Source organism: Tamandua tetradactyla, chromosome 2 (assembly GCF_023851605.1).
Source record: "Tamandua tetradactyla isolate mTamTet1 chromosome 2, mTamTet1.pri, whole genome shotgun sequence".
Taxonomy (NCBI): Eukaryota; Metazoa; Chordata; class Mammalia; order Pilosa; family Myrmecophagidae; genus Tamandua; species Tamandua tetradactyla.
The window spans coordinates 135895928-135918363 of record NC_135328.1 but is presented as its reverse complement, the minus strand read 5'-3'; the positions used below and the strand labels follow the sequence as shown (position 1 = coordinate 135918363).

At 33.9% G+C, this 22436-nt stretch overlaps 1 protein-coding gene across 1 annotated transcript in view; it reads left to right on the top strand.

The window, feature by feature from the left end:
- Positions 1–22436, top strand: part of DNAH14 (dynein axonemal heavy chain 14) — a gene marked incomplete at its 5' end in the record, with an annotated part of 509245 nt that overhangs the window by 300335 nt on the left and 186474 nt on the right. The window contains 5 exons of the mRNA XM_077129892.1: positions 7364–7480; positions 11106–11264; positions 18260–18392; positions 19956–20017; positions 20463–20647. Coding sequence (XP_076986007.1) covers positions 7364–7480; positions 11106–11264; positions 18260–18392; positions 19956–20017; positions 20463–20647 — 656 coding nt within the window. The remainder of the gene's footprint in view (positions 1–7363; positions 7481–11105; positions 11265–18259; positions 18393–19955; positions 20018–20462; positions 20648–22436) is intronic.

The window sequence follows — 22436 nt, the reverse complement described above, 5'->3', positions numbered from 1 at the left end:
TCAATATAATGATTCAGCAGTGATACTCATTTGTTAGTCCCATCTTCTCTGCTATAACTTCACCTTCTCCTTTGATCTTTCTCCTGGTCTTCAGGGATATGTGGACTATGCCCATTCTAAATTTTTCATGTTCAAAAGAGCTGTCAATAATACGGGGTATGGGATGAAACTAGTTGATATTCTGGAGAGGCTCACCCCTCTGGGTTTCAGCACTTATCTGGCTAGGAACCTATCTGTAGATTGTAGATTTCTGGAAAGTAATCATAGTATGTGGAACCTTTGTAGAATCTCAGAGCCCTAGGTGTTCTTTAGGATTGACAGGAATGATTTTGGTTGGGGACCATTGAATTCTTTAAAAAACATGAAAGTGAAATTCACATATCAATTAACAATTTTAAATTGTACAATTCACAGTATTGTACAAACACTACATTTCCCTAGTTTCAAAACTCTTTTATTACCCCCCAAAATACCCCATACCAATAAGAAATCACCTCACTCCTCAATCTTAATCTCTGGTAACCTGCTTTCTGTTACATAGATTTGCCTATTTTGGATATCACGTAAAAGAAATAATAAAATTTGTGAACTTTGTACCTGGCTTCTTTGACTTAACATAATGTTTTTGAGGTTCCTTAAAGTTGTAGTTAAATAATATCCCATTGTAGTGATATACAATGATAAAATATATCCTATTTGTTCATTCATTTTTCTGTTAATGGACATTTGGATTGTTTCAACTTTTTGGCTACTATGAATATGAATGTACAAGTTTCTGTGCAGACATATGTTTTTATTTCTCTTGGACAGTGGAATTCCTGTCATATGGCATGTTTCATTTTTGGGAGAACCATAAAACCATATTTCACAGTAGCTGCACAATTTTAAATTCCTATAAGCAATGTACAAGAATTCCTAGTTATCCACATCTTCAATCAATACTTTTTTTTTTAATTAAAGTCATCCTAGTGGATGTGAAGTGGAATCTCATTGTGGCTTTCATCTGCATTTAATTAATAACTGAAATCCATGTGCTTGTTGGCCATTTGTATATTTTCTTTGTAGAGATGTCTTTTCAAGTTCTTTGCCCATTTTTAAATTGGGTTGTCTCTTTTTTTAAGTTATAAGTGTTCTTTCTATTCGGGAAATTCAACCCTTATCAGACACCTGGTTTGCAAACATTCACTCCCTTTCTGTAGTCTTTTCACATTCTTGATAATGCCTTTCAATGCACAAAAGATTTTATTTTGGGGTGAAATTCAATTTATCTTTTTTATTTCATTGCTCATGTTTTTGTTGTCAAATTAAAAAATCTATTGCCATATCTGAGGTTATGAAAATTTACGCTTTTGTTTTCTTCCAGCTAGTTTTATAGTTCTATCTCCCATATGTGCATATGTGATACATTTTAAATTAGTATTCATATATAGAATAGGTAGGGGGCCAACTTCGTTTTTTTGCATGTGGCTATCTGCTTGTTAAGCATCGTTTGTTAAAGAAACTATTCTTTCCTGATTGAATGGTCTTGGAACCCTTATCAAAAATTAATTGGCTGGAGATATGTGGGCTTACTTCTAGACTCTCAGTTCCATTGCATTGGTCTATATGTCTATCCTTATGCCTGTACTAGACTATTTGATTATTGTTGCTTTGTAGTAAATTTTGAAGTCAGGAAATGTGGGTCCTCCAAATTCATTATTTTATTACCAATATTATTTGAGGTATTTTAGGTCACTTAAAGTTCCATATAAATTTGAAGATCAAGTTTTCCATTTCTGCAAAAAAAAAAAAAAAGAATTATGATAGGGATTGCATTGAATCTGTAATTGCTTTCATGTTTTCTTGCCATCTTAAGTATTACAATCCATGTACATGGAATGTCTTTCTATTTGTTTAGCTCTTCTTTAATTACATTCAACAATGTTTCATTGTTTTCAGTGTACACATTTTTCACCTCCTTGGTTAAATATATTCCAAGGTATTTTATTCTTTTGAATGCTGTTGTTATTGGAATTGTTTTCTTAATTTCATTTTAAACTTGTTCATTGTTGGTATGTAGAAATGTAAAATGATTTTTACATGTTGATCTTATACCCTGCAACTTTGAAGAATTCCTTTATTAGTTGTAATAGATTTTTATGGAATATATGGGATTTTCCATATATTGAATCATGTCACATGCAAATAAAGATAGTTTTACTTCTTTCCAGTATGGATGTCTTTTGTTTGTTTTCCTTTGCTAATTGCTCTGGATTTAATTTCCAGTACAATGTTTTAAAGCAGTGTTGAAAGTTGGCATCCTTGTCTTGTTCTTGATCTTGAAGGGAAAGCTTTCAGTCTTTCACCGTTGAGTATAATGTTAGCTGTGGGTTTTTCATCAATGACCTTTATCATGTCAAGGAATTGCCTTCTATTCTTAGTTTGCCACAAATTTTTATCATGAAAGGATGATAAATATTGTCAAATGCTTTTTCTGTATCTATTGTCATAGTCATATGGATTTTTCCCCTTGTATTTTAAATGTGGTGTATTATTGCCTTGATTTTCTATTAAACCACCCTTGAATTCTTGGAATAAATTTCACTAGAATGTGGTATATAATTCTTTTAATATGCTGTTATATTTGATTTGCTAGTATTTTATTGAGGATTTTTGTGTGTCTATTCATAAGGAACATTGTCTATAATTTAGTTTTGGGAGGATACTTTGGCATTTGTGTTAGGAAGTTGCCCCTCTCTTCTATATATTTTTTTAAAGAGTTAAAGAAGGATTGGTATTTATTTCTCTTTGAATGGTAGAATTCACCATTGAAGCTATTGGGTACTGGGTTTTTTCTTTGTTGGGAGGTTTTTCATTATCAAGTCAATTTTATTACTTGTCATAAGTATGTTGAAATCTATTTTATTTTGAGTCTGTTCAAGATGATAATTTATGTATATCTAGAAATTTGTCCATTTCATCTAGACCATCTTGTTGAAATATGATTGTTTATACAAGAGGATTGCATTCTCTTATAATCCTTTTTAATTTCTATAAGTTCTATGATAATGTCCCCACTCTCATTTTTTATTTTATTTGTGTCATCTCTCTTTTCTTTTTAGCTAGTGTACCCAAAAGTTTGTCAATATTATTAAACTTTTCAAAAAAAAGTTTGGCTTCACTGATTCTCTTTGTTGTCCTACTGTATACTTCCTCTGTCTCTAATCTTTATTGTTTCCTTCTGTCTGCTGGCTTTGGATATAGTTTACTCTTCTTTCTCTAATTCATTAAGGTATAAAGTTTGGCTGTAGACTTGAGATCTGTTTATTTGAAACCAAGTGAGGGGGAGGGGAAAGGACCAGCTGGTCTGGGATGGAAGTTTCCTACCTGACTTCTGTCTCTTTCTTTGGTTCACTCTATGACACCAGCATCAATCTAATACCAAAACCAGATAGAGAAAATTTTCTGTGAGAGCAGAAAGTTGCAGACCAATTTCTCTTATGACTATAAATGCAAAAATCCTCACAAAATTCTTGTAAATTAAATCCAACAGCAAATTAAAAGACTTATACACCATGATCAAGTGAGTTTTAACCTACATTGGCAAGGGTGGTTCAACAAAAGAAAATCAATTAATGTAATGCACCAATGTTGAGAAAATGAAGGGGAAAAAAACTCATAATCATCTTCATTGATGCAGAAAGGCGTTTGATAAAATCCAGCATCCTTTCTTGATAAAAACTCTTCTAAAGATAGGAATCAAAGGAAACTTCCTCAGCATGATAAAGGGCATGTATGAAAAACCTACAGCTAACATCTTCCTCAATGGTTAAAGATTGATAGTCTTTCCTCTAAGATAAGGAATGAGACAAGGATACCCACTGTCACCACTGTTATTCAACATTGTGTTAGAGCAATTATGCAAGAAAAAGAAATAAAAGGCATCCATATTGGAAAGGAAGAAGTAACACTCTCACTATTTACAGACAACATGATCCTGTATTTAGAAAGTAAAAAAAAAAAAAAAAAAACTGTGACAAAGCTGCTGGAGCTAATAAATGAGTTCAGCAAAGTGGAGGGATACTAGATCAGCATTGAATAAAAAGGTAGTGTTTCTAATAATGAGCTATCCAAGGAGAAAAAATATCCATTGACAATAGCAACTAAAATAATTAAATATCAAGGAATAGATTTAACCGAGGATTTAAAGGAACTAAGCACAGAAAACTACAAAACATTAAGAGATCAAAGAAGACCTAAATAAATGGGAGCACATTCCATGTTCATGGATAGGAAGGCCAAATGTTAAGAAATCAGTTCTACCCACATGGGTCTACAGTTTGATATCAATCAAAATTCCAACAGCCTACTTTGCAGAAATTGAAAAGCCAATTATCAAATGCATTTGGAAGATTAAGGGACCTCATATAGCCAAAAACATTTTGAAAAAGAAAAGCGAAGTGGGACAATTCATACTTCCTGTCTTAAAGCATACTATAAAGCTATAATGGTCAAAACAACATGGTACTGGCTTAAAGACAGACATACTGATCAATGGAATTGAATTGAGAGTTCAGAAGTAGAACTTTATATCTATGGCCAATAAATTTTTGACAAGACTCCCAAATCCACTCAGCTGGGCCAGAACAGTCTCTTTAATAAATGGTGCTGTGAGAACTGGATATCCATATGTAAAAGAATGAAAGAGGGCCCCTATCTCACACCTTATACACAAATTAACTCAAAATGCATTAAAGACTTAAATATAAAGGCCACTACCATAAAATTCCTAGAAAAAAATATAGGGACCATAAAATTCCTAGAAGAAAATATGGGGAAACATCTTCAAGATCTAGTGATAGGTGATAGTTTCGTAGAACTTACATTGAAAGCACAAGGACCAAAAGGAAAAAATAGATATATGGAATGTCCTCAAAATTGAATACTTCTGTGCTTCAAAGGACTTTGTAAAAAGGTTGAAAAGGCAGCTGACTCAATGGTAGAAAATATTTAGAAACCACATACCTGATAAGGGTTTGATATCTAGAATATATAAAGAAATCCTACAGCTCAACAACAAAAAGACAGCCCAATTAAAAAGTGGACAAAAGACTTGAATAAGAGAATATACTAATGGCTAAAAAGCACATGAAAAAATGTTCATCTTCACTAGCTGTTAGGGAAATGAAGATCAAAACCACAATGAGATATTTCACACTTACTATAATGGCCACTGTTGAACAAACAGGAAGCTGCAAGTCTTGGAAAGAATATGAAAAAATAGGAATACTTATTCCCTTCTGGCAGGAATGTAAAATGGTACAGCCACTGTGGAGGATGGTTTGGCAGTTCCTCAGAAAGTCAGTATAGAGTTGCCTTACAATCCTGCAATCCTGCTGCTCAGTATATACCCAGAAGAACTGAAAGCAGGGATGTGAGCAGACATTTGCACACTGATGTTGTTAATGATATTATTCACAGTAGTCAAAAGATGGAAACAGTCCAAGGGTCCATCAACAGATGAATGGATAAACAAAATGTAGTATGTAGATACAATGGAATATTATTCAGCAGTAAGGAGGAATGAAATACTGAATCAGGCCACAACATGGCCTTGTGGACAAGGTTGAGGACAACATAGTGTCAACCTTGAGGACACTATGTTGAGTGAAAAAAGCCAGACATAAAAGAACTCATATTGTATGGTCTTACTGATATGAACTTATTATAATATGAAAATTCATGGAGTTGGAATCTAGATTATAGTATTCCAGGGGATCATCTGGATTTGTAGAATGTGGAGTTAATGCTTTATTTGTACAGAATTTCTCTTTGGATTGATTGTAAATGTTTAGAAATGGATGGTGGTGGTGATAGCACACTATTGTGAGTATTTTAACAGCATGAATTATAGAGGTGAAGGTGGTTAAAAGGGGAAACTTTAGGTTGCATATGTTACAGAGTAAAAATTAAAAGATGAAACAGGACTGTATCACACCATGAACCCTATTATATGTGATGGACTATAGTAAATAACACAAGTATAAGAATGTTCTTGCATGGGTTATAACAAATGTCTCACATTAATACAAGGTATAAATAATAGGGTGGTATGTGGGGAAATATACCTAAGGTAAACTATGGATGAAAGTACTATTTTAATAATCTTTCACCAATTGTAACAAATTATATCAATTGTAACAAATGTTCCATACCAATGAAAGTGATGGTAGTGGGTTGGTGTATGGAAATCCTGCATTTTATATATTTTTGTTTGGGAAACACACAAATTAAGAAAAAAAAGAACATAAGGACATAATGAAAAGATTTAATATACATGTAATTGAAGTTTCAAATGGGGAGAAGAAATAAAGAAGGAACAAATAATATTTGAAGAGATAATGGCTGATAGCTTTTAAAAACTTATAACCTATATAGTTTACAGATTCAAGAAGCCCTAGGAATCTTCCAGTAAGATAAGTACAAGGGAAAACACTTTTTAGTATATTATAGGAAAACTGCTGAAAAAGCAAAGACAAAGAGAAAATCTTAAATCTTCAAAGGAAATCTTAAAGCTTCAAAGGAAAAATATTAAGCCTTACAGATTACCTCTCATTAGAAACTGTGAAAGCTAAAATTTATGAAATGACAATCTAAATACTGGAAGAAAACAACTGCCAACCTAGGATTTTATATCTAGTGAACATATCCATCAAAAAGGAAAATGAAATCAAGATGTCTAGTTGCTCCAAAAGCAAAGAGAATTATTTAAAAGCAGACCCATACTAAAAGAAATTCTGAAGTCTCTTCTTCAGACACAAGGAAAATGATCCCATGGAGTAACATAGAAATGTGGGAAAGGAAAAGATCACCAGAAAGAGTAAATATGTAGAAACACATAAATGAATATCAATTGTACAAAAGCAAAATGAATTCAGGGGGTTGAAATATTTGTATACATATGCCCCACTCACATTTCTTGCGTCCTAACTCTTCAATGCAAATCAGCATAATTCTAACTGCTAGTACCTACATCTTTTTGCTTGAAAGTTTTCTTCAAGTCTACAAAAGGATTTAAACAAGCAGGCCATGCCTGTATAGCATCCAGACACAGGTAATAAGTTGAACTTCTGGGTAAAGTTTCCAGGATATTAGATCATGATTCACCATACTTTCTAGATATCAAATGGAGGGAAAATTAATAAAATTTATTTATACAATTAAATACTTTTTAAAAGATAGACCCAATTTTTATATTTAGATATACCTTTGGTAAATGTTTATTAGTACTCATTCAACAATCAAGATCATATGGTTATTGAAATTATTGATAAATGAACATCTTTCTTACTTAGATTTATTGTTTTATTATTTTCATATTCAGACTTCCACCTACCTACTGGTGAACGTTCTATTTTTGGATATTTTGTGGATATACAGCAATGTGAATTCATACCTTGGTCACAATTAGTTCCCAGTGTTCAAACATTACTTCAAAGAGGTAAGAATATAAAGAATCGTACTCTAACTTCTCTGACCTCCTTGTCGATACTCTATTTAAAAAAGTGGTTATGTCAGCCACTGTGAGGTCTGATGTATTTCAAGTTTGTTTAGGAACCAGTTTAGATCTATGTTTCCAAAATGCCTTTAAAAATAACCTTCAAATATTGCTTTCTGAGAAACTTGAACTGTATTTGATTGAGTCAGATGTATAATGTGTAAATGGAAATTTTTTTATTAGCTATGATTGTTGAAGGGAGAAAAAAGAGAGCACCTCATAAAATATGTAAATTTATGTAAAAATTTAGACTTGGTTATAAAGGACCCAGATAATTAGAATAGAATAATCATAGTTTGACAAATATCTGTGTGTGCTAAATTGCTTTTATTCTGTAGAAGTGTGAGGCAAGAACTTAATGATAAAGCTTCTTGTAGAGTTCTGGCAAACATAAGAGATTTGATAAATGCAAACTGAATTGCTTTGAGTTCAGTTTTCTTTCATCAAAGAAGATCAAGAGTATAAGTTTTCATTAGGAAACAACCAAAAATGCCAGAATCTTGAAGCATTTGGAAAGTTCTAACTAGATTTGTTTTAGTGGGAAATAACAAGGCTAATGTATAATAGCAATCACAGTACATTTCATATTTATACAAAATTCCTGAACTGCATAATTCATATGTTAGTGCTAATATTACAGCATTCTCATCCTTAGCTTTTTACCACTATATAGAAAAAATATTGCTGAACATAGCATTTAACACAACATCTTGGTTTATCACTCCCTTGGAAAACCAAGTGTTTTCTCAAAGTCTAAGACATTACTTCCTCTGGTGAAAATTTATGCTAATTTCAAGCAAAGGGCTTAGAAGAAACTACAACCCCACTAAACTTTCAAACCCAAACCTAATAACAGGAATCTAAATATCACAGTACATTTTTCCATGGTAAGCAAAAAATTTGAGATTCTTTGGGCATCCTAGACATGCTTTAAAAATCACCTTTTATGATTAAGTAGGGTTTTACCCTATAACCTTTCTATTTAAAAAGAATAATCGTAATCAGTTGTTATCAGGGGATACGTTTTGAAGCACACCCAACATTCATTAAAGCATTTATTTACTCTAGAGTAGTAATGTTCTCACGTAAATACTCTGTTCTTTGTGTGGGGATATAGGGAAGCTTATGGTAAATGGTTCCTTCTTCAAGAGCAAGGTGGGAAAATAAGATCTTAATGAATATAAATTAAATTGATGGAAAAATTGGATATTAATAGTAATGTAAGAATTGATTTTGCAGTATTATAGTCAGCTGACTCTCACTCTTCTTCCCATATACCTCTCATGTAAATACCCTGTGTGGCACAGATTGCTGTTTGTCACCCCAATCTTCATTCTTTCCTGTTTGTCTCCCAATAGAAGATTCATCTAGACACTAGGTCATCCAGCTAAATCCTTGGTTTTCTAGCTTTTCTTGTTTTGGCCCTGTGATTAGGTTCCAGATAATGTAATGTGAACAGAAGTGATTTGTGCAACTTTCAGATCATACAATAAAAAGAAAAGAAATAGGGCCACGATGGCTCAGCAGGTAAGAATGCTTGCCTGCCAAGCCTGAGGACCCGGGTTTGATTCCCGGTGCCTGCCCATGTAAAAAAATAAATAAATAAAATAAAGTATGGCACATTTAAAAAAAAAAAAAAAAAAGAAAAGAAATAAACATAGGCCCTTCTATTTGTCTTTGTTCCTTCTTGCTCCTGGTTTGCAGATGTGGTGGTGGGGACCTAAAACAGCCGTGTAAAACCTAGAGATGGAAGGTGCATGTAGAGGATGACAGAAAAAAACATAATGAAGCCTGGGTTCCTAACACTGTGAAACTGAGATATAAACTCTGGATTATTACATGAGAGGAATAAAATTCTACCTTTTAAAAAGCCATTGTTATATTTGTATCTTTGTTGTATCAGGCAAACTTGTATCCTGATTAATAAAGATTTTAGTAACTAGAAATGAGGCAATGACATAAAAAATCCTGAAGTACCTGACATTGTCTTAAAAGTCAAGTGGTTGGGCACTGAAGATGCAAATATTGCAGATTTGATTGATGGTGACTATTGTTACTGCTCACTAAACATTTGGAAAAACTATAACCCGTGATATGTTGGAAAATGATAAATGAGACTTCAGTTGCAATAACAGAAACCAAAAAAACAGAAAAAAGAAAAATGAAATACTAGGAATTAAACTTATATGCAAAATTCATATGAAGAAAACTTGAATACATTTCTGAGACATAAAAATATAAAAGCATGCCATGGTCTTGCATAAGAATTACCAACATCATAAAGATAATAGTCCTCCCTAAATTAACCTATAAAGTAAAAGATAATTCCAATGAAAATACCAATAGGCTTTTGCTTTGAGGGTGGGATAAGGAGTAAAGAAGATGTTCCCAAATTTCATATAGAAAAAGTAAACAGGAATAGTCAGGAAATAATGAAGACAGAGTAGCTCAACCAAATGTAATAATAAACAGACAAATATATGAAACAAAAGAATGTCCAGCAACAGACACAAACACATCAGTAATTTAGCAGATAACAAAGGTGGCATTTCAAATCTCTGAGAATATATTCCTCAGCTAATGACATTAGTTCAGCCAACTAACAGGTGAATAAAATAGGAAAAGAATTTTTTTAATAAGCCATAAAAGGGGAAACTGAGAATTTTTAAGTAATCTTTGAATGGGGGAGATATTTCTAAATGAAATAGAAAACCTAGAAGCCAAAATGAAAGCTTAGATACATTCAAGTACATAAAATTGACAGTAAGCTAAGTCATATTACAAAAGGCAAACATATTCAAAAACTATATGACTGTATACAAAATATGGGAAATGGGTGGCTATTCAATGAATTTTTATTTAAATAAACAGCGAATTACAGATGAGGAAGTAGCACCTATGTTGCATTTAACTCTTTTGAGAGTTTTGAATGTGAAGGAAGGAAACAATTGGGACAGTAGTAGAAAGCTTTGGGCTCAAGTTGGACTTGGTTTTCCTGTGTGTATGCATGTGGGTTTGTGGCTGTGTATTTTATTTTATTTAAAATTATTTATATTTGACTAATTTTTACTAACAAAAATGTCACTCACATGGTTCAACCCAATGAAAATATTAGAGATAGTAGCACATATATGTTTGTATGATAGAAGATCCCAATAGAAAGGAAGATACTGATGACAATGGGGGAGAAAGTTTACCAAGAAAGTGGGGTTCTTAAAAAAGAATTGCAGAAGCCCTTAGCAGAATTCCTTCTTTCATTCTTATAACTGGGGAGGAGGAAGAGATGATTGCGTATAAGGGCAGATTAATAAGTTTGGTAGCAGGAAAGTGAGGGAGTTTCAATTTGGTTTCTAATTCTACATGTGCAGTGAGCTCACCAGATGAAAGTATGGGTGAGAGGAACAAGGTCTAAGATCATCAGAGACCCCCCACCCCCAGGTACTTGCAACAGTTTTGGCCTACATATATGTATATATATATAAATTGTTTCATAAATATTGAATACCTAAAAGATTAGGTTACTATTTATTTATAAGTCATTTGAAACCTTTTTTACATTTTAACTCAGGAACTTCATTACTGTCTGATCCTCAAGGATCCAGTGACAACCTGTTGAAGATAACAGAATGTGGAGAGTACATTAATCATACTGCCACCAGAGATACAACGTGCCTTTCTTTTCTAATAAGCCTTCTTTTAAAGAATTCCTGCCCTGTACTTCTCACAGGTATTATAATAGTTAACAGAAGAATTTCAGAGCTAGGTGAAGACTTAGAGATTATTTAGTCTAACCACCACATTTTTTGACCTTTTATTTTGAAATAATTTCAATCATACAGAACAATTGTAAAAATAATACAAACCCTGAATAGAGAGCTACAACAGACTCCCACACCCCAGATATCCAAACCCACTAATTTCAACATTTTCCCATCTTTGCCATTTCATTTTATCAGTCATCTATCTGTCTATCAAAATATCTATCTGTCTCTCTGTCTATTTATCTGTCTATTTTTTTCTGAACAGTTAAGAGCTGGCTGTACACATCATAATCCTTGAACATATAATGCTTCCATGTACATTTCCTATGAACAAGGATGCTCACTTATGTAATCACGTTAAATTCAGTTATCAAATTTAAGAAATTTGACATTGTTATAAAGCTTACATTCTAAATTCAAACTTTTTCTTGGGTCCCCATAATGTCTTTTTTCAGCCTGTTCTCCTCCATTTTTAGATCCCATCCAGTATCAAGTATTGCATTTAATTGTCACTATCTACTTAATCTTTCTTTTCTTAATTGTAGAAATATATATGCAACATAAATCTTCCCGTCCCAGCTCCTCCTAAGCACAATCACATTCACAAAGTTGCAGTACACTCACCACCATCCATTACTAGAATCTTGCCTTCACCCCAAACAGAAACCCTATACTCATTTTTCATTAATTCTCCATTGTCCCTTCCCCTCACCCCTGTTACCCTATATTCTATTTTCTGTCTCTATGAGTTTGCAAATTCTCTAATAGTATCTTTGTATGGGGCTTAAATTTAACATCCTAAATGCTAATCCCATTTACCTTGATATCAACTTAACTTCAATAACATACATAAACTATATTCCTATAACCCTCTGTCCTTCCATCTTTATGTAGTTTTTGTCACAAATTACATATTTATATATTATGGGTCCAAAACCCTGATTAATCATTACATTTTGTGCATTTTCCTTTTAGATAATGTAGGAAATAAAAAGTAGAGTTACAAATAAAAAATGTGGTAGTACTAACTTTTATATTTACCCATGCTATTATCTTTACCAGAGATCTTTGCTTCCTCATTAGTCTAATGTCTAATGCCTTTTCCTTTCAATCTGCAGAAATCCTGTTAGCATTTCTTATAAAGCTGTTGTAGTGGTGATGAACTCCCTCTGCTTTTGTTTGTCTGAGAATGTCTTAATCCCTTCCTCATTTTTGAAAATCAGTTTTGCCAGATATGGAATTTTTCATTGACAATTTTTTGCTTACAGTACTTTAAATATTTTACCCCATGTCTTCCTTCCTTTGTGGTTTCTGATGAGAAATCAGTACCTAATCTTATCGAGGTTCCCTTGTATCTAATACATTGCTTCTCTCTTTGACATTCAATAGTTTAATTATAACAAGGCACAGTGTGAGTTTATTGGATTTATCTTGTTTGGAGTTCATTGGACATCTCAGATGTATATATTTATGTCTTTTGTTATATTTGGGAAGTTTTCTGCCATTATTTCTTTGCCCCCAACCCTCTTTCTCCTCCTGCTGGGACTCCCACAATGCATATATATATTGGTATGCCTGATGGTGTCCCACATGTTCCTCATGTTCTCTTTTCTTCATTCTTTCCTCTTTCTCCTCCTCAGACTGTAATGATTTCAATGATCTTATCTTCAAGTTCTCTGATTCTTTCTCCTTCTATCTCCAATCTGCTATTGAACCCTGTTCTAGTTTGCTAGCTGCCGGAATGCAATATACCAGAAACAGAATGGCTTTTAAAAGGGGGAATTTAATACATTGCTAGTTTACAGTTCTAAGGCCTAGAAAATTTATCAATTAAAGCAAGTCTATAGAAATGTCCAATCTAAAGCATCTAGGGAAAGATACCTTGGTTCAAGAAGGCCAATGAAGTTCAGGGTTTCTCTTTCAAGTAAGAAGGCACATGGCAAATACAGTCAGGGTTTCTCTCTCATCTGGAAAGGCACATGGCAAGCAAGGGTCATCTTCTAGCTTCTCTCCTGGTTTCCTGTTTCATGAAGCTCCCCCGGAGGCATTTTCCTTCTTCATCTCCAAAGATCACTGGCTGGTGGGCTCTTTGCTTCTTGTGGCTATGTCATTCTCTGCTGTCTCTGAATCTCCTGCATTCTCCAAAATGTTTCCTATAAATCCTATAAAGGATTCCAGTAAACTAATCAAGACCCACCCAAATGGGTGGAGACATGTCTCCACCTAATCCAGTTTGACAACCACTCTTGATTGAGTTATATCTCCAGGGAGATGATCTAATTACAGATTCAAACATGCAGTATTGGATAGGGATTATTCTGCCTTTACAAAATGGGATTTTGATTAAAACATAGCTTTTTTAGGGTACATACATCCTTTGAAACCAGCACAAACCCCTCTAGGGAATTTTTAATTTCTACTACTGTGAACTACAGGTCTATCTGATTCCTTTTATAATTTCCATGCTTCTAAAATATTCTCTTTGTGTTCAAATATCATTTTCCTAGGTTCATTGAACTCTTTTCCATATTTTCTTTTAGCTCTTTGAGTATATTTAAGAACAAAGTCTTTGTCTGTAATGTCTCAGGTCTGATCCTCCTCACTGGTAGTTTCTAAGGCTTTGATCTTTTTTGCCTGGGCCATGACTTCCTGTTTCTTTGTTTGTTTTGTAAACTTTTGTTGAAACCTGTACACTTTGATACTGTAATGTATTATTGCTGGAATTTAGACTCTGAGGCATCTGTTCTTTAAGGTTTTTTCCTTCTACTGTTATGACAGAACTTTCCTTGAATTCCTTGAGCTGACACAGAAAAAATGAAAGAAGGAAAAAAGAAAACATCTTTCCCAGTCTTTACAGATTGACCTGTATGAGTACTTTCCTTCAGATCTTATTTATGCAATGAACTTAGAGAATAGCTCCAAGCCAAAGCTTAGGGGCCTCCCTGATCCTTTTCTGCACATGTGTCTTGACTTTGGCATGTATTTGTGGCCCTAGGAATTCCCCCATCTACATGGGTGCAGATGTCCTTTTCCTGAGAAACAGTTTCATCACGGTCCCAGGCATTGCACTTTATGTCCTAAAGTCAGTAATCTCTTGTCCCAGCCATCCACTTGACTACTCTCCAACAGCATTCTGTAGGACAACTCTGTGAGCCCTCTTTTCCTCACAGGGTAAATTCTAGGACAGTGAGTCCCTCAAACCACCACCAGACAGATTGAGCCATATATGCATGATCCCAGAATGTACATAAGGGTTACTCTGCTTCCTCTGGAACCGAGACCTGGGGTTTAGACTTAGAGCACAGGCCAGATCTGCACTGAGCCAGTGAGTGGTTGAGGAAGAGCCAGCCCAGGGCACCACAAGATCCTACTGCTTTTAAGTAGTCTCCTCCACCCCAGTATTTGTTTAATTTTTCATCCATATTTTTTTACTCATCTGTCCATACCCTCACTAAGAGGAGCATCAGACACAAGGTTTTCAAAATCCCACAGCCACGTTGTAAAAACCATATCATTATACAGTCATCTTCAAGAAACAGGGCTACAGGAACACAGTGCAACAGTTTCAGATAATTCCCTCCAGCCACTCCAAGGCACCATAACTAAAAAGGGAGTATCTTTATAATGCATAAGAATAACCTCCAGGATAACCTCTTGACTCTGTTTGGAATATCTCAGCAACTGATACATTATTTTGTCTCACTTCTCTCTTCCCTCTTTTGATCAAGAAGGTTTTCTCAATCCCTTGATGCCAGGTCCTGTCTTATCCCGGGATTTCTGTTCCACTGTGCCGAGATGTTTACATCCCTGGGAGTCATGTCCCCTGTAGAGGAGGGAGGGCAGTGAGTTTAGTCACCAGGTCAGCTGAGAGAGAGAGAGAGAGGCTACATCTGAGCAACAAAAGAGGTTCTCTGGGGTGTGTCTTAGGCCTAATTTTAAGTATGCTTAGTCTGTCCTTTGCAGAAATAACTTTCATAGGGACAGCCTCGAAGATCAAGGGCTCAGCCTATTGATTGGTTGTCCCCACTGCTTGTGAGAATATCAGAAATTCTCCAGATGGGGAAGTTGAATATTGCCCCCTTTTTCCTCATTTCCCCAAGGGGATTTTACAACTACTTCTTTATTCACTGTCTAAATCTCTCTAGGATTTATCAGGGTATCACACTACCCCGGACAAACCAACAAAATCTCATGCTGTATTCAAAATTCCATGTACTTATGGTATTAACTAAACTGACTGTACAAATTAAATTAGGAAATGCACTATCCAAAATATAAATTTTGCATCAAATGAACCTCTGTCCCTTTGGTCTCACACAGAAGTTGAAGTTTTAAAACATAAGCAACCTTTTTCTTGATTCAGGCGCACCCTGTTCTGAAATCCTTTAACTGTTTTTTTGAGCTTTGAGAAAGATGTTTCTGCCAGTTCTTGCTGGCTATTTTAAATTTCTGTGGGGTAAAAAGTCCAGAAGTGTTTCCTCTGCCATCTTTATTGGGACCTTGGATGTCTAACCACCTTATTTTATAAATGAAAAAAAAAAAAAGGCCCTATAAAGTTTTAATGACTCAAGCAGATTCTATTTAATGGTACATTTCAAACTTAGGTACAAGTCCCTACCCCCTCCCCACCCCTGCCTAGCTTCCATTTTTTTTCTCTCCTTATTTTAATTACAAGAAATTCCTGTAACTTTGACAGGAATTTTATGGTTTCAAATTTTCAGGAAGCAAAGTTACAAGCTTAGCTAGTTATTACTTTTTTTTTTTGCATGGCCAGGCAGCAGGAATCAAACCCAGGTCTCCGGCACGGCAGGCAAGAATTCTGCCACTGAGCCACCATCACACTGCCATAGTTGTTACTTTGAAGTTCCTCATTTGAATAGCAGAAGTAAGACTGAAAACCAAGTGAATATGTTTAAATGATTAATTAGTTTTCTGTTCTTCAATATAGAAAACTATGAGAAATAAATTTTTGAAGGGTTGGTCTTCCCTATTTGAAAAGAACAGTTAATCAACAAAATAAAACCCTTATCATAAAATGTAGCAACAGCATGTGAAGTTTTTTTCTAATTTTCTCTCCTTTAGTAATCTAAAAGTGTGAGGGAAAAATAATAGGCTTTGAATTCATACAAACACTTCTTGGTTTAAATTCTAGTTTTGCCATTTATTAACTGTGTGTCCTGAGATACACTACTTAACTTTTCTCAGCCTCTTATCCCCATGGTATGGCGATAGCAATACCTAATTTATTAAAAAGATTAAATAGTGTTGAAATAAATGAAAACCCCAGCACACTAGTGTTAGAGATTGTCATTTTTTATAAAATACACAGTTCTGTAGTAAGCATCTTTCAATATGTATTTTTGCAGGCCTTTGTACAAAATTTTCTGGGGGCTACAATTTCTTCAAACTTTCCAAAGCAGAATTTCTGAATCTGAGTGTCTCATTTTATTATTTTTGATTGATACAACAAAACTGCCTTCCACAAAGACTTTATCAATTTATAATCGTACCAACAGTATATGAATGCCCATTTTCCACACACTTGCCCATACAGGACATTATCAATCTTTTTCATCTTTTCATTATCTTCAGGACAAATTCCAGAAGTAGAACCATTGGGTCAGTATATGTATGGCTTCTAAAACCTGTGGGCTGAAGTCCACAGAGGGCCACTGACAGTAACATTGGTTTAATTAAATTTATATACATAATTCCTAAGCTCAATGTTAAAATCTTTCCATTACCAAAATTCACAATTGCCAAGAGATGGAAACAATCCAAGTGCCCATCAACAGAAGAGTGGGTAAACAAAATGTGGTATGTACGTATGATGGAATATTATGCAGCAGTAAGATGAAATGACATCCTGAAGCACATGACAAGATAAATGAGCTTGAGGATGTAGTGCTGAGTGAAATAGTGGACAAAGGGTCAATGGTAGAGGGATATAGGGGAAAACTAAAACTGTATGCTATGGCCAGTGGTTAACAGGATGACGTACATCAACAGTACCACAGCACTACCAGGGGCAACTAACTGGGGGGTGGGGTGTAGTAAGAGATATGGGGTAGTCTTGATTCTATAGTTGATAACATTATGTTTGCCAGTTCATTGTCATTATGGACCAATGAAAATTGTCTAAAATTGAGTGTGCTGCTGATTGTACAACCAAATGAAGATAAGACATGGTTTGTTTATTTGGACATTATCCATGATGCCCAATAGATGGAAGGAGCCAAAGGATACAATGGCTCAGAAATTCAATGGTGAATTGTGATACATTTATATAATGGAATTTGGTGTGGCTCCAAGAAAGGAGGGATGTTGAAGGGCACATGACAAACTCTTTACTGTTTCTCAATATTTATTTCAACTGATTGATGATGTTTTCCAGTTCTTTAAATTGTATTGCCTTTGACCAAAACATTAGTCTCACTCACTTCCCAGGTTACGTAATTAAAGAATTCAGGCACAATGAAGGTGTAAGTCTCCGAAAACCCATATCTTGCCTCCAATTTGGTCTAGGGGAATTCTTTTTTTACTTAACTATTTTGGTGAATTGTAGCCAGGAGTCCCTGCTCTGGCTGCAATAAGAAGTTTATCGTCAAATTGTTCCCTAACATTGTGTTGGCAAAAATGTTCAGGGAGTTTCATTTCATGTAATATTTCTTCTGTGCTAAAAGCAAAAAAGATCTGATAGCTGTAAATAAATATGAGATAAAACAACAGTTAACTCCTAATATATCTTTTTGTAAGAAATGTAAATAAATCACATTTGAGGGGGTTCATATTAACTCTCTGTTGTAACCATTCTTAAAATATCGCTTAAAAGAGGGAAAGGCAAAAATATGCTTTTCATGTAATTTTCAAATAAAGGTAAATGCCATTGTTTCATTTTAATATATTGAAATCTGTTTGCTTTCTTCTATAGAAATCTAATCTAATATTTTCCCCCCCTTAGGAGAGTCTGGTGTTGGGAAAACCACTGCCATTAACCAAGTGCTTGAAAAGTTAGAGGGACCAGGAGCATTTGATGTAAAATATGGATCAATTTTAGGACAAGTCCTACTGTATAATGAAATTAAAAAATCCAGGTTGTATATATTAAACTCTAAATTTGATTTGTCGGGTAAAAAATGTTTTTGCTTTAATATGTAAATTTGCCCACCCCCTTTCTTTATAAAAAAAAAAGCAGACTTGCTGTGTAAAAATGAAGAATTAATCAGAAAAGAAGTTAAGGAGAAAATCTTTGTTTCATATTAACAATGAGATTATTCTTTAAAATTCTTACATTTACTTTAAATACAAGTGAATTTAAAACCTCAAATTTTATGCATAAAATAAAGTACATGTTAAATTACTTTCCTTCCTGGAAAAATGCAAATTAGCATAAAAATAAAATTTTGCACACAGTTAATTGTGTTGCACTAGAAATATATTTCTTTCTTATCATATATAAAAATATTGTTTATAAAGAATTTTGTTTCTGTAATTCCATCTACCTCTTACTAAAGAAAAAAATAATGATGAAAAAGAAATCCAAATTGAGCAAATAAGAAAGTGCAGATTGTCAAATTAAATTTTAATCCTGTTAAACTATGAGAGAAGACTGCTATTGTTATACTTGAATGAAAGAAGGAATTGTGGAGAGGCTCATATCATACCTTCCTTCTATGCATCAGACTCATATATATATATAAATGCCTGTGTCACATACATAATTTGGATATTTCCTAAATATCTCAACCTTAACATAGCCAAAATATACTTCTTTGTTTCTCTTCCAAACCTGTTCTTCCTCCAGCATTTCTCATATTAATAAATGAGACCCAGTTAATCAAGCCTGGAACCTTAGAATTATCTTTGAATTCCCTCCCCCCCATTCCTCTCATCAGTCCATCTCCAATAGCCCATCTGACTCTTCCCAATTCCTGTGCCCCATTTTCCCCTGCCCCAAATTCAATCTTCTATTTCTTGGGTCTGTCCTATCTAGATTCCGTTTACTTTTATTTTTTCCAATGCTGCCACCTTTCCAAAGCTACCATCATCTGTATCTTATACTAATGATTTAAAAATAGATTCCTCCCACACTTAAAATAAGGCTTAAAAAATCAGAGAATTAATTTTTGAGACACTTAATGTAATAGTGTTCATTCTTTTTCTAAATTATTATATAATCATAAATAATGGAGTCTGAAAAATAAGTCTGGTTGTATGCTCAACATTTAAACTGAAGCTGATTTTAACAACATAGAAAGATAACTATTTTCAATCAAACAAATAGAAAAATAAATACTGGAAAAAGAAATCCAAAATAAAGGTAAATGAGCTTTTGCTGAGAGAGTCATAGACAAAATGCGTTTTATACAGGAATAAGGGATGTAATGAGTACTCTCTGTAGAGAATATCCAATAGCCTGGCATCCCAGGAATTTGAGTTGTTTTTTAGAGTAAGCCTGTGTTTTGTTAAATTTGGAAATAAGTTCTAATGGTAGCATGAGTATTAACGATAAACGTGTGAACAGAAAAAAAATACTTATTTTCTTAAAGGAGATATAAGTAAAATCAATCACATGTGCTACTTTCCTTATTTTTTGTTTATAAACTACTATGGTAAATTAGCTAACTCTGAATTCTTAAAATATTTTATTCCAATAGCCTGAAACAGAATATCAGTATCTTGATTTCTGAAACTCATAAGACAGTGGCTGGAAGTTCAGGTATGTTTGGCAGTGCAAACAGTTGCAAAATCTTCTTGTCTCAACCATATGTGTGTCACGTCATACCATCAGAAATTCAGAATGAAAATTTTAATTTGTCAGGGAACTGTAGAACGTATATTGGTGAAATATTCAAAGAATTTAAATATTTGTAAAATTAAGTGGTATTTAAGTCCTAAAACTAGCCAATACACTCTCAAGTGGTTCTATAGTAGTAGAATGGTTTTGGTAGAGGAGTATTATATCTGCTCACCAGAAATCTGATACCCTGGCTTATCAACAGAGCCACAGACTAAGTCTAGAAGTAACTAAAGGCTTCTTTAATGTCTCTTCTACTCTTTAATGCTTTAAGAAACAGTACTGTTGTACAATAATAGTGTTATGATAATGTAGGAGTTCTCAAATTTGGCTAAGTTTGTTTTTCTTTCCATACTTGACCTCATAGATAAGACTACTAAAATGCCAGAAGTTAGAACTGATGAAAGTTCACCTAAATATAATAATAAAGGAATTACAGTCTCTACAATACATTTTAGTACCAGTATAACAGCAGCCAAAACCAAGGAGATGATTCTTAAGAAGTTAGTAAGAAGAAGTAAGAGCACTCTTGGAGCGCCGAAAAACAACAGGGTAAAACATTTTCGTACCTGTTGACTAATCTGCCTATACTAATTCAAGAGATTTGTTGATTAATTTTAATACTAGTAAATAGAAAAAAATCTAAGGTTTTATGCACTCCTGGACATTCCTGGGAAATGCACATAATAATTTTGACTTTCAAATCAATAGAATTCAGAATTTCCAGTATAATGAATTGTGCCGATTCCGAATTACTAAGGCCAATAGAAACTACTGGAATCTGAATAAAACACGAGCATATGTGAAGACTGGAAAATGGATTAGATGCCAATCACTTTGTTACTGCATATTCTAACTACATTTTCTTGCTATGAACATGGTTTGTGAAACTTGTGTGCATGAGAAACTTTTGATACACATGAGCTTGGGGTAAAACATCAAGAGAATAGCTTTGCTATAACTCAGACAACTCCTGCTTTCCTTGAAATGGTGTTGATATTATTTGCTGTGAACCTCTGTCTACCTAGTGCATTATTAACTGTCCATTTGTTGAACCAACAAATTCTAGGTCATAATTGAAATTTACAGTCATGACTCCAATCCAGTACCATAAAACAAACTCTGGCTCAAGAAATTTGCAGGATTCACTAATAAGAAAATTACGTGGGATCTTTAGGGGTTTCGAAAAAGATGATAATTGGGTAACAATTGCACAAATAGAAAATTCAGGCAAGAGCTATTTCAGTCAAATCAGTTTTGACTGTATTCATCCAGTTTATGATATAAAAGAAGGGAAATTGATGCCTTACTAAAAAGTAATATTGACAGTTACCAAGTAGATAATGCAATGGCTATTCTCATCTTTAACTGATTACTTGTTTTACAAACATGAGTACAATTCCAATTAGTGTGCTTCAATGAAGAACATAATCAAAGGTGGAAAGTAACATAAATTTAAAAATTGGAAATGTGTCTGAGTTTTCTGCTGGTTGCTTATGATTATAGCATTTGTAACAGAATTTTTGAAGTCTAGTTCCAGATGATATCTGATTCCTAAACCAAGGAACATATTAAGTAAAAATCTAAATGTTATCTGAAACAGTGCCTTGCTCCTAGCAGGCACTTAAGTGAATGTTGAATGATAATCATCCTTTGTAATAGCCACAATTAGATTACTTCATCCAAATCAAATACATTTCTAACTTTAAAAAAAATTATCGTATAATATAACATATATACAAAGCAAAGAAAGGAAAAAGCAGTATTTTTCAAAGCACTCTTCAACAAGTAGTTACAGGACAGATCTCAGAGTTTGTCATGGGCTACCATATCATCATCTCAGATTTTTTCCTTCTAGCTGCTCCAGAATACAGGATGCTAGAAGGAATAAATAATTCTTATCATCACAATCAGCTTTTTTTTTTGAAAAATAACATATATATAAAAAAGCGATAAATTTCAAAGCACAGCACAACAATTAGTTGTAGAACAGATTTCAGAGTTTGGCATGGGTTACAATTCCAAAATTTTAGGTTTTTAGTTCTAGCTTCTCTAAGATACTGGAGACTAAAAAAAATACCAATATAATGATTCAGCATTCATACTCATGTTAAACCTTACCTTCTCTGTAAAACTCCACCATCACCTTTGTTCTTTCTCCCACTCTTTAGGGGTATTTGGATTATTGCCGTTCTAACTTTTTCATATTGGAAGGGGCTGTCAATAATATGAGATGGGGAATGGAACTAGTTGATGTTCTTAAAAGGCTGGCCCCTTTAGGTTTCAAGATTTATCTGGTTCAGAGACCCATCTGGAGGTTGTACGTTTCTGGAAACTTCCC